We start from the raw sequence: 13,016 nt of genomic DNA, 5'->3' as shown, positions 1-13,016 counted from the left end.
AGAGTAAGGCTGTATATATAAAAGTATGAGTCATTTCCCTAAAGTTTGATTCCATGAGGAACAGATGAATTATTGGATTTATTGGAGCAGGATTTATTGAGTACCTATCATATACAGTAAGTAGCATGACAAATAATAAAAAAAACCTGCCTTCACATAGTCGATCTTTATTAAAGAAAAAGATAATTAGAGAGAAGAACTGCAAAACTATGAAAAAGATTATAATCAACTGCCAAAATGTATGTTAAAAGAGCCAACCAAGGAAGAGATTAATGGGAAAGTTTCATGAAGGATTTAGCCTTTGGTGGAAAATTTGACCATCTTCCCATATCCCTAGAGGTCTGCAATAATTAAATACCTGGAATATCAAGAGAGACAGTCTAAACTGAGAAAAGAAGAGAACCCAGTACAAAGATGTAGGGAATGCGACCTGTTAGAGGGGGTGGGACATGAATGATGATGAAACCACACGAGATTGAGGAGTGGCCAGAGGAAGAAGAGAAAACCCAGTGGATGGCAGTGTCACAGAAACCCAGGGAAAATAGAATATCCAGAGCCAGGAGAAGATCACATGCTGCAGAGAAGTCCAAAAGTGTGGGAACTGAAAAAAAAAGTCATCATTGGATTTGGGAACTAAAAGATCATTGAAAAGAGCAATTTCAATTGGGTGAGAAGGTCAGAAGACAAATTGCAAAAGGTTGCTAAATAAGAAGAAAGTGATTTTTTTTAAGTTTGTGAAATGAAGAAAAGATATATAGGAAGATAGCTTTAGAGAATGCTAAGGTGAAGTGAAGGTTTCATTTAAACTTGAGCAAGACTTGTGCATATTTGTAGGCAGGGGAGGGAGAGGGGAAAAGAAAAGGTCTGTAACAGCCCTGTTGGAAGTTAAAGGGGGAGAATCAATTAACACTGATAGTTTGAGTGGTTGGTCTGGAGTTGAATCTTATTGCAGAATAATAGATGGATAGATAGATCCAGAAGTATTTATTAAGGGCCTACTATGTGCCAGGTACTGTGCTAAGGAATACAAATACACACTGGGAATACAAAAAGACAACTCCTACCCTCAAATTGCTTACGTTCTAATTAGGGAAGATAATACAAAAGAGAGATGATTTAAAAAAAAAAAAAAAAAAAAAAAAGGTAGGTAAAGAAAGTAACTCCTTGGCAAATAAAACATTTTACAAAGTCTGGAGCAAAGATGGATCCTAGTATCTACAAAGGGTCTAATGGAGAATTCTAGGCAAGACCTATTGGAAGAAGGAGTAACAATAGTGGCAACCAAGAGGAGGGAACATTGTGTCATGGAAAGAGTATGGATCTGACTGACAACTTTACTACTTCCACTTTTGAAAAAATTAACCTTTTTGTGCCTTCGTTCATTAACTCTGAATTAGATACATTATCTGCATTACCTACCAGTGGCTAGGCAGATAAAATGCTAGACTTTGGAGCTTCAGACCCATAAGAGCTGTGTGATCCTGAACAAGCACTTAACCTCTCTCAGACTCAGTTTCCTTATCTGCAAAGTAGAGGATAATAATAGTACATACCCCACAGGGTTGTCATATGAATCAAATGATATAATATATGGAAAGTGCTTTACAAACCTGAAAACACTGTATAAATGCTCTTAATATCAATTTGTTGAGAGGCTTATGTGAGATTATGCATATATGAATTGTCTTGTAATGTAGAGTTATATAGGTATAAATTATCATTCTATCACATCTTTTTTCTCAGCCTCCCAGGAAAGGATTATTTATGGTACTAATAGAGAAGGTACTTTTGTTGTTATCCCTAGACTTTAAACATCAGCATCTAATGAGTTTAAAAATACAAAATGCAGAGCTGGTAGAAGATTCTTTAGGTCTTCCTAGGCATCCTGTTTTGTTTCACAATGTTTGAAAGAGAGGCAGTTAGAGAGGTGGGGAGAGTATGATGGAGATCCAGACCTCTGAATTCATTACTATGGAGTCTCCTGGTGTATGGAAATTCCTTCTACTGATCTCTCAACTTAGCCAGGGTCACAAAGCCATTATGTGTTGGAGCAAGACTTGAGCCCTGGCTCCTTGACCCCAAGGCTGTCCCTCTATCCACTACAATCCACATTCCCTTTAAAAAAAAAAACTCAAGCAATTTTAACAATTTTATTAACTTATTCCATTCCAAAGGCTTATATAATATCAGTTTCTTGTTGGCAGCAGCATTAGGACCTGGACTGATCCTGAGAACTAGGAGAAAGCTAGGAAGAAAGCCCTTAATAGTTCAGGTCAGTGTCTGGCAGCACCCCCTTGAGAACTGCCACAGGCCCTCTAGTGACTAAAATTTCAGCAAGAGGAAGAGGGTTGGAAGGTTGGGGGCAGTGAGTAGGGTCTCTCCAGGGTTCTTGGGACTGAGTTGGCAAGTTGTCCTACAGCTATTGATAGAATGAGCAAAGAGCACCCAGATAAGTTTCAGCACCAATTCATCTTTCCCTACAGCTGACACCTAGACAGAACTGCACACTGGAACAGCCATTTAAGTCTCTTCATTTAGTGCCCTGTTCTGGATTTGGAAAACGAGTAGGGTGGTATCAGCCTGAGCTCATGATAGGCACATCTTGAGATCATAAGGTCTATGAAGACAGAAACTATGTCTACTTGTTTGTGTATTCAAACACGTCTAAGATTATCTCCCCTAAACTGAATACTTAAATGTTTGGTGGATGAAAGAATAAATGTGGGTTAAAGGATACTGTACCTGTTCCCCTTGCCCCATTTGGCAGAGTAATCCTTTCCTGGTCAGGTCACTGCTCAGCTTAAAGAGGGAGATGATTGGCTGTGTCTTCCCAGGGCTTTGTGACCCGCTGAAAGGGCTACTCCGGCCCTTCTGAACCTCCCCCATCCCTGGCCTACACACACTCCCCTAATGCAACCCCAGAATAACCTAGACGGAACCCAAAGGGGTGGGGGTGGTGGCTACATAAAATTTCCAAACATTAATTCAGCCCAAACTGTGTCTGAGCAGGAAGACAACAGCCCAGTGACAATGGGGCATGGTCCCACATCAGAAGCTGGAAACTTTTTGGCAGATTCAACAGATTGAGTGTGTGCTGTACAGGGGTCTCACTTCTTTGAACAAGCAGCAGTGGTTCCAGCCTTCCTACCTGGTAGGACGAGATCTATAGAGCAAGGCCTATAGGATATTCAGAAGTGAGGGGGGGAAAGGAAATTGGTAAACCACCTCTATAGGCTGAGCTGCAGAAAAAAATTTGGTAACTTCCTGAGACAGGGAGAAAGTGAGAACTACCATAGGTTTTTTAGTCATCCACTTGGCTAGCCCAAGATGCTGCCATTTTTCCCCCTAGGCTCAAAGCTTTGTGCTTCATGATACTATATAACAACTAAAGCTGCATGAAGCCCTTGTTTCATACATGAGAGCCCATGGGTTCTACTCTCTGGAGTCTGATCTTATTTACCCTAACCTGCGGAGGAATGCTGCTCTCTCTGACCATTTCAAGACTGAAATATTTAGATATATAGCCAAGGGTCAGAAATCTATGTGCCCCTTGGAATAAAGACTTTAGTCATGCTCTTCATAGAGTTATCATAGGAAGCTGGGAAGTATGGCATAGAAAATTACTGATGAAATTGAGAAGAATGAAGGGCATTTTAACGGTTTTCAAGTAGGTGAAGATTTAGTCTATGGAGGATGATGACTAAGCTATTCTCCTTTTTTGCTGAAAAGAGAATAAAGGAATTGGGTTGAACTTGTACCTGAAGAGCTTTAGATTGGTAAAACGTTAGGATATCCTTGATTGTATTTTTAAAGAACAGAACAAATGACTTGAAGTCTTTAAATCATGAATCAAGTCACATGAATCAAGAATTTAAATATCTAAACTTAGATGTTAGCCACCTTAGATTCTAAGGAAAGAGACCAAAAATCTATTAGAATGTTCATTTCTAAAATTCTTTACTTAGAGACTATTCCAGAAGCCCATTTCTTCCCCCTCCTTTTAGCTGCCCCCGATGTTTAAACATTGTACCTCCCAGGTGTTACTATCCACAGAAAACTTTAAACATTCACTATGATATCTGTGAATTGATTTATCACAAAATATCTGCCAGCTTTGGAGTATGGGATTTCTAGGCATTTAAAAATATGAACTACTATTTTTTTAAAATTTAAATATCCTTCATTGTACTCATACATACAAGTTTCAGTTGATCTGCCTTAACTACCTTCCTACCTCTTGTCTGGGCTCTCTCGGGTTTAAACTTTTTTGATACCAGTAAAGAAGTTATACTCCGTGAATCCCTGTTACAAAAAGTGCTAGAACAGGGGGTGCCCTGTTGCATAGAACCTTATAATTATAAACCAAATCTTTTGCTCCTTTTTTCCCACTTTATGCCTGTTCTTAGGTATCATGAGACTATAGAGCAGGATTTAATCCTAGAATACAGTTCCTAAGTATCAATCTCTCAATGTAATAGTGACGATACAATGGCTATCTGTCATAACTTGTAACAGTCACCATGTGCCATCAGGTGATTGTAAAAAAAAAAAAAAAAAAAAAAACAGGACCCACAACAGAAGGACCTTTGGTATTACTGCTGTTGAATCAAAGTCAACCTCCATGGAAAATTTAATTTCCCCAAACTCTTGGAAGACAGCTTCCAGAAAGCATCCATCATTTATCAAAGGATAGGCAGCACTGCCATTGACGATAGAAGCAGAAGCAGCCTCCCTATATAGCACTAACCATTACTTAATCTCTTCTATCTCAAACTATTCTTGTCTTAATACACCTGTGACAATAACTATCCAGACTAAGGTGGGCTGGGGAGAGGAAGAATGAAGCATTCTGGGCAAGAATGATCCTGGGAACTGTAATTTTGAGTCATCTCTGACCCAGAAGACCCTTAAGACTGTTCCTAAAAGGAGTTGCCCCACAATAAAAAAATATCTTCAATAATTGCACTTGATTGCAAATTGTAAAATCTTACATTTTGGGGCCACCTGAGAAACAATTTATTGTTGAAGCCTTCAGAATCAGGGATGCTTTCCCCTATTCCAACTTGCTGAACTTCCTTTTCTTTATTCTCAAACCTCCCCCTGCCAAAATTCTCAGCACTGTTGTTGTTGGTGATCCTTCCTTCTCGAAGACCACCATGACATCAGGGAGGGAATGCCGTGACATGCAAGTGAGGGAGGACTGGGCAAGGTCACCTGCCTCAGTTTCCCCTCCAGAGTCTGTGGATCCAGTGGCCAGATAGAGATCAGGATGACTGGAGATGGTATCAGAATTAGAACAATCTTGTATTACAGGTGTGGCCACAAAAAGTCTGTTTTTAAGGAACAGAGCTCCATCTGCTGGTCACAGCACAGTTGTCTTCAGAGCCAAAGTCTCCAAGGAACTCGGGAAAGAACAAAGGAGGGAAGACAGACAATTGAGGCCTCCCATCCCTGTCAGGCCCGATCATGAAGTAAAGCTGGACTCTCTATCATTCTCCCTGTGAAAGGCCCCTAAGATTCTGGGATGGTTTCTTCCAAACCCAGTCCTAGGCAGAGCAGACCCTTATCTACCGGTGTCCCATGAGCTGCTTCTGAGGCTGGCTGCAGCCCTAACATTAGCTGGTGTCCCTGAGAAAATCACTTCAGTAATATAACAGTGATGGTACTGAGCTCTGCGTCAGTTCTTCCAACTGTGTTTGTCCAGGCACTCCGTTTCCACCCCAGACATCATTATTTAGGATCCTAGGCTTAAGCGTCCCATCAGGTTTTCCTGTTAAAGGTTGCTCAAGACCCCTCCTAAGAACCCTGCGGCATAGGTGGTCTTTCTGAGAACCCTGCTTTCAAAGGCTTTGGCTCAAGGCTCCTAAAAAAGAAGCTGGAGAGTTGTTTTTGGTATAAGATGTAAATAGGGATGTAATAGAGATGTAAAATTTCCCTAGCTCCCCATCACATTCCCTGGGAAATCCCAACATAAGCCTGAAGACTCCAGGCAACAGCGAGGGCCTCATGGGGCTACTTACCATACCTGCTTCTAAAAGACGACATTTAGGCCTAAATCTAATCCAATCTTGTAGAAACTCTAAATAAGGGCAGGGTCTCAAGCTGGAAGGTGCTTGAAGACCAGTTTTAGTGGATCCACTTCCACCTAGGACTGCTGCTTCTCCTGCCATATATACCACACAGGAGCTGTCAGCCTCTGGATATTCCAGGATGTACCACCTTGTAAAGAAGTCTGTCCGGATCCCTATGCTCATATCTGCTCTGACCAGCTTATGTTTAGACTAGGTCATTATAGAAGTACATGTCTTCCTCAGTAGAATGCAAGCAAACTCCTTAAGAGCTGGGATTGTTTCATTTTGTTGTTTTTGTAATCCTAGTATATACTAGGCACAATGGCACTTAGTCAATATAATCATTCCTTATTCCTTAGCCCCTTCGCTGGGCCTAGGACTAGATCAAAATGCTCCATCACAATCTTTGCTGAATCCTGCTCCAGTGCAAACATATATAGCAGTAAAGCAACCACTAGAACATGTCTTGAGAAATATAGATTAGAAACACCTTTGATGCTTTCACCATTACACAAACCTATGCACATTTTGTGACATCTCAGCCAGTGGTGTTTTGACCATTTACCGTAATGACTTTTGCCATGTTGTTATCTCAGTTAGTTCTAGATATTTTGGTATTACAAACCTCTAGGAAACAAGGGAAGATTGTCAGATTTTCCATACTTTCAAAGGTAATCCTACCTTCATGAAGTTTTCCCATCAATTTCTTCTACCCTTCAATCGTTAGCACTGGCTTTGACTCTCATTTGGCACTTTTATGTTCCGTCATGTTGTTTTTCTGTAGAATGAGTCTACAAACTACTTGAAGGAAAGGATTTCTCTTCTGTATCATACTGCATCTAGCACAATGCCAGACACATGGTAGGCACTCAACATATCCTTGAATTAATAATTTACCCAGCTTGTCTCCTCAGAATATTTTGCAGATGCGACCTAGGGGCAACACCACCTTTTTCCTTTCCATTTTTCGAGATTAATATACTGCTCTTTCCTCTGGATAAGGCAGAGACAAGGTAGAGTGAAATTCTCTAGACAATGACCTACTTGCCTCCTTTCTGTCTCCTCATAGCTGGGGTATGGCCGTCAATGTGTACTCCACATCTGTGACCAGTGAGAACCTGAGTCGCCATGACATGCTTGCTTGGGTCAATGATTCCCTGCATCTCAACTACACCAAGATAGAACAGCTATGTTCAGGTAAGAAAATGACAAAGCAGAAATATGAGCTGGAGGTAGAGAGGAAGGAAGGAAGGAGCAGGAATTGTGAGAGTAAAATAACTTGAGAATTAGAGGAGAGGGGTATGGAGTTATGGTTGGGGTGGAATCAAGCAACAGAAATCTGAATTAATTTACCAGATTTGCTTATAGAAGTTAAGTATATAGAGTATTTGATCAAGGAAAGATAAAAAGGGTCAGAAAAGCTGCAGGATCAAGGGGAAAATTCAAAAGAATAGGAAGAAGATGAAAATGGTACCAATGGTCTCTACTCTCAGCACCAAATTGGTTCCCAAATCTTGGGCTCAAAAGGCATGGATCAGGGGATCTAAAAGAAGAAAGAGTGGGGAAAGGACAGGAGCTAGACTGTGGAGACACCCTTCAGGTCAGGCATGCCAATTCACAGGGGCTGCTTACTGCCAGTTCATGGATATGCTCTTTCCTGGATGTGTGCACTTGAGGAAGGTGAAGTTCCAGGCCAAGCTAGAGCATGAATATATCCACAACTTCAAGGTGTTGCAAGCTGCCTTCAAGAAGATGGGTGTTGACAAAGTAGGTGTCTGCACTCAGGAGATCCTGAGGAGCTGTCTGGCCCTGGGGAAGAAGATGGTCCGGCAGCCGCCACCACAGCAGGGGCTGAGGGAGCCATTTGGGTCCTTCTGCAACCTGCTCTGGCCCTTCTCTCACCCTCCCTCCCCTCCCACCCCCGCTCCCTGGGAAGAGAATCCAGCCTTGAGGGCCATATTGAGAACCTCAAACCTCTTGACATGCTGAGACACTCAAACTCCCCACCCCACTCTATCCCCTATCTGAACTCAACATATCCTTAAATCTCAGGCTCTCTATAGTTTGGTTCCATTTAGCTGTCATTTCTTGGTTAGCCCAAGGCAATTCAGACCCTTATTCTAACTTTTTTGTTTCTCTAGAGTATTGATTTTCCTTCAGCCTGAATCCTCTTCCTCCATCACTGAGGGGGGAGGGTCACATGAGTTTTTAATTGGGAAGGAATGGGAAATCGTTCTCTCCAGTTTGTGGAGAAAGCGTGTTTGCGCTCTCTCTCTCTCTCTCTCTGTCTCCTTTCTCCCCCCTCTCTGTCTTTTTCTTTCTTTCTCTCTCTTTGTTTCTCTCCCTTCCCTCTCTCTTTCCTCTCTTTTTCCCCCCCCCCCCCCGTCTCTATGTCTCCCTCTATGTCTCTGTCTCTCTTTCTCTCTGTCTCTCTTTCTCTGTGTTCCTCTCCCTTTCTCTTCCACTCTCCTCTCTTACACACACTGGCACGCTCACACATCCCTCTTTGTCTCAGCCTTGCCTCTTCCAGTGGTGTGGGAAGGGCAGGAGGTCAGTGGGATGGGGACTCGGGTGTAGAGCTTGGGCAGTGGGGAGAGAGTAAACCCAGAGAATGCAAAGGCTGCATGTTGGCCTCAGGGAGGTGGTCCATGATACAAAAACTTTGCCCCTGAGAGAAAGAGCCCTGGAGTGGCCCAAAGTGAACACTCTCTGCCTATCTGGTCTATTTCAGATAATTCCTGTAGAGAAATTAGTGAAAGGAAAATTTCAAGATAATTTTGAGTTTATTCAGTGGTTTAAGAAATTCTTTGATGCGAACTATGACGGAAAGGATTACAACCCTCTACTGGCACGGCAGGGCCAGGATGTGGCGCCACCTCCTAACCCAGGTGATCAGATCTTCAACAAACCCAAGAAACCCATTGGCACTGCAGGTAACGTGCCCCAGCCGGGGGAGGGAACATGGGGGGCCGAGCCTAGAGTGCCTGTGGGGCCGGCCCCATGCCCACCAGCCTGGAGGAGACTGTTATCACGGAGTTCAGATGTCATCTACACTTGTAATGGGAGAGATCCAACAGTAGGGTGGTGATTAAGGGACAGGAATAAGGGTGGGTGCCAGAAAATAGCTATTCACCTGGAAGGTGGCTGCCAGATTCAAGGTAGGAAACATGAGGCATTTCTTCCAACTGTCTGGGCTTGATCTGTGTGGATCCTAATAGATAGAAGTTGCAGCTGGTCCTCTGTCCGTCTCAGCCAGAGCGTCTTGCCTTTTTGGACGCGGTGGCCCAGAGCACCATTGTGTCAAAGGCCGGTCCACCCAACCAAATACAGCTGTGGCTTCTCTCCCATTCCCTGTCCGTAGGGGCCCACCCTTGGGTACATTCTGTCTTCACTCATCCCCAAAGCCTGTTGTATTGAATACTTAATCAGAGCAGCAGCTTGAAATAAGAAGTTGGATGAGCTCCAGTAGTGGAGGAGGAAGAAAAAAGGGAGAACTGAGAGGGATGGGAATGGAAAAAGAGCAGGGACTCCCCTGAGTCCACATCTGACTCCGTCATAGCAGAGTCATCTCTTCTGCTTGCATTGCCTCCCCTACCTCCTACCCGTTTGCTTTGCACAGAAGCAGCAGCAGCCAAATCCACCTGGGGAGCAGCAGTAGAAAGGAAGCTAGCCATAGGCTGTTCAGGGCAGAGGCTTGGGGAAACCCTGTAGGCACATCATCAGTTGACAGGAGCAGTCTGATGGTGGCACACAGCAGTCACCCAGCTCTTATGCCGATAGAGCAACTGTTGTGTGCAAAACAGCAGGAAAGGAGAGAGGAAGAGGAGGGGGCCAGCATAAAGGGACAGAAGGGGGATGAGCCCAGTTTCTTCTGGCAGTCCCATCTCCCTGAGTGAGGGAAATCCCAGGGTCTCTCCTGATCAGGACCTGGCCATGCAGAAAGATGGGTTTGGAATTAGGAAAGTCAAGAACTAGAGACAAAATTTTGCTCATCTGGAGCCCTACTTCCTGGGTCTGGCTGCTCCTCCCTGAGCTCCAGCTATTGGTAGGGGAAAGCCTGGCTCGTTTCTCCCCATTCTCCTGCTTTCTCCCTTCTCCCCTTCACTCTCAGGCTAGCTGTTTTCCCTATCCCATTCATTGCCTTCTCTTATTCCCAAAGTCTCCAAAAGGGTATCCCTGGCTGTCATAAAATAAAAACACATAGTTAAGACTTTGGGGTTCGGATCCCTCTGCCTGGCTTCCTAGTCAGGCAAGGGAGGGGGAAATGACTGTCTCTTGCATGGGCTGCCTGTACCCTTGCAGCTGCTACATGAGGCCACCTTATGCCGAGCTGAGTCACTGGGCACAACTGGCCTGTTCTGATCCTTCTTTCTGGGCAGTTCCCCAGAGGACGTCACCCACAGGCCCTAAAAACATGCAGACTCCTGGCCGGCTGAGCAACGTGGCACCGCCCTGCATCCTCCGAAAGAACCCTCCCTCCACACGCAACGGCGGTCATGAGGCTGATGCCCAGATCCTTGAACTCAACCAGCAGGTTAGTACAGACTGGGCAGTCAAGCTGCTCCTAAGGCGCTATCCTGGCCCCCTCCACCCTTAGGGGGCTGGCCAAAATCATGGCGGAGGGAGAAAGCCGGCCTCAGGAAGGGGGGCCCACATGTGTGAGGATCATTGTCTCTCCAAACAGCTACTGGACTTGAAACTGACGGTGGATGGGCTGGAGAAGGAGCGTGACTTCTATTTCAGCAAGCTCCGTGACATTGAGCTCATCTGCCAGGAACATGAAAGCGATAACAGCCCTGTCATCTCTGGCATCATCGGCATCCTCTATGCCACAGAGGTCAGCCCTTGGGACTCATCCCACTTAGTCCTGCACTGGTCCTGGGCCCACTCCGGCTGTCCTGCAGTGGTCCTGGGCCTGCCCCACCTGTCCTGCAGTGGTCCTGGGTCCAAGGGAAAGTCCCGGTCCTTGACATGCTCCACGCTGACTCTCTTTTCTCCCCCTGCTTAGGAAGGATTTGCTCCCCCTGAAGATGATGAGATTGAAGAGCATCAACCAGAAGACCAGGATGAGTACTGAGGAGAGCACAGCCTATGCCAACCCTGGTTGATTGCACGGCTTTCCCCGTGCTTCCCCCCCCCAACCCAAAACATTATATCCCCCCTTCCCTCATAGCCAGTCGGCCAGGTGCTTTGTGTCAGTGCCGCAGCATTGGGGAGCCCCAGAGAGCAGGGGTGGGTGGGGGACTGGTGAGCAGGCACGGGGCCCTGTACATAATATACCGCTGGCCCAAGTGGGCAGGACCCTATGCTCACTCCTCACCTCTATTTATTTCCGTTGTCTCTTTGCTGTGTTGGTCAACACTTTCTAAGGTGGTACTACCTGCCCATCCACTCCACCTGCCCTGCTCCTCCAACAACCCACAGCTGTATATTTGACAGACAAATTCATTGGTATATTTTTACTTACTGATTTTCCTTGCACTTTACCTGTTCTTTTCCCAGGGCTATAAAGGCCAGGGGCTCCGGGGCATCGAGCCTGGCTTGGCTCCCCTTCTCCATTGCCAGGGGGCCAGGTTAGGGCTCACAGATCCTTATTTATTTTGTCATTTGACTTCCCAGTGGCTGAAAGGCAGGTCCAAGGTGGGGGATGGGGGAGTACAGGATAAGTTTGCAGCAGACTGGCAAGGGCTTGGGGGGCCAGGGAGGAGGAGGGGAGCACCTAAGGGGTGGAATTATTCCCATCTGACACTGGGCCCACCCTCAATCTTCTGCTCCTAGCACTGTAGCCTGGCACTGCCCCTGTGTCCCTTTCCCCACCCCCAGCCTCTCCCATTCCTGCAGCTTAGTTCATACCACACGGACTCTGCCTGGATCCTGCTGTATGTCTGCCCTCCCATCGACCCCTCCCTCTCCCTTGCCCATTTGGGCCACCCAGCCTGCATCTGTGTTCACTTTTATTTAAAATAAACTTGTGTGGTAAAAGGTTGGTGCCATGTCTTCCTCCATTGAGCCATGGGCTGGGCTTCCTTCATGCCCCTAAAGCAACATCTTGGCTATTCATCAGCACCCAGAAATTACAATCTATGCTTGACTTCAGAATTTCAACTCTGACCTGGATCTTAGACCTCTAAATAATGTCTGGGCAAAATAAGTGTATGAGAACAGTGCAAAGAAAATCAAGCCACAAAATAAAGCAAGTGAAAATCTATAGGAAAGTGGTTGTGAGGAAGTACCCCCCCTTACTACTTCATGGTAGTTGCTATTACTGGAGGTGTTTGTCTCACAGATGGAGGGCCCAGACATACAGCTGACATGGATAAAAGGAGACAAAGATGGCTGTTCTTGAGGGTGAGCAAAACTAGGGGATGAGAATATTTGAAAATAATCAAAATCCAGCCACAAAATAAAAGAGCAAACTGGACATCTTAACCATTATTTAATAATTATCTAATCATTTTGAAGAGCAATCTGGAATTAGGCCCAAAGAGTTAGTTATTAAACTGTCTATACCCTTTGACCCAGCAATTTCATTATTAGGTCTGTTTCCCAACTTGATTGGGGGAAAGGAAAAGAACCTAAATGTTCTAAAATATTTATAACTGTCTTTGGGGTAGCAAAGAACTGGAAATTGCAAAGAGGTCTGTCAAATGACTTTATTATCTAATAGTAACCATCTCTAAGGTAAGCTATAGAGGAAGAGAAAAAAGTAAAGAGGTGCACAGCAGAAAATAAACAAATGGAAGAAGCATAGCAAATTAGCTTTGAAAATGTAGTGCTTAGTTTTTTTTTTTTTAAAGTCTGAAATGTTTTTATAGTGAATCCTCTTTTTGTGTTGTGCTATGTATATGGAAATGTTCTTTTTTTGTATTTATATATTTTAAGTTCAAAATTATTTTTTTAATTAGCTTCTTCTCTATGGGAGAGGGGAAGGGAGAAAAAAGAGGA

The 13,016-nt window shown here is 44.5% G+C and overlaps 1 protein-coding gene across 5 annotated transcripts in view; it reads left to right on the top strand.

Moving 5' to 3' along the window:
* MAPRE3 (microtubule associated protein RP/EB family member 3) overlaps positions 1-12,057 on the top strand; it is a 79,981-nt gene extending 67,924 nt beyond the window's left edge. For 2 of the 5 annotated variants that reach the window (XM_031951400.1, XM_031951402.1), the window contains 6 exons: positions 7,141-7,268; positions 7,693-7,838; positions 8,803-9,004; positions 10,451-10,605; positions 10,756-10,908; positions 11,080-12,057. In XM_031951400.1, the coding sequence (XP_031807260.1) occupies positions 7,148-7,268; positions 7,693-7,838; positions 8,803-9,004; positions 10,451-10,605; positions 10,756-10,908; positions 11,080-11,148 (846 nt within the window). In that variant the 5' untranslated portion in view covers positions 7,141-7,147 and the 3' untranslated portion in view covers positions 11,149-12,057. Of the gene's footprint in view, positions 1-2,887; positions 3,152-7,140; positions 7,269-7,692; positions 7,839-8,802; positions 9,005-10,450; positions 10,606-10,755; positions 10,909-11,079 lie in introns of those variants that run through there. The other 3 variants (XM_031951405.1, XM_031951401.1, XM_031951404.1) reach the window with 3 other exon arrangements.
* The last annotated feature ends 959 nt before the right edge of the window (positions 12,058-13,016 follow it).

This window comes from Sarcophilus harrisii, chromosome 2, assembly GCF_902635505.1.
Source record: "Sarcophilus harrisii chromosome 2, mSarHar1.11, whole genome shotgun sequence".
Lineage (NCBI taxonomy): Eukaryota > Metazoa > Chordata > Mammalia > Dasyuromorphia > Dasyuridae > Sarcophilus > Sarcophilus harrisii.
Note: the sequence above shows the minus strand (reverse complement) of the source record. Positions and strands in the feature narration are given on the sequence as shown.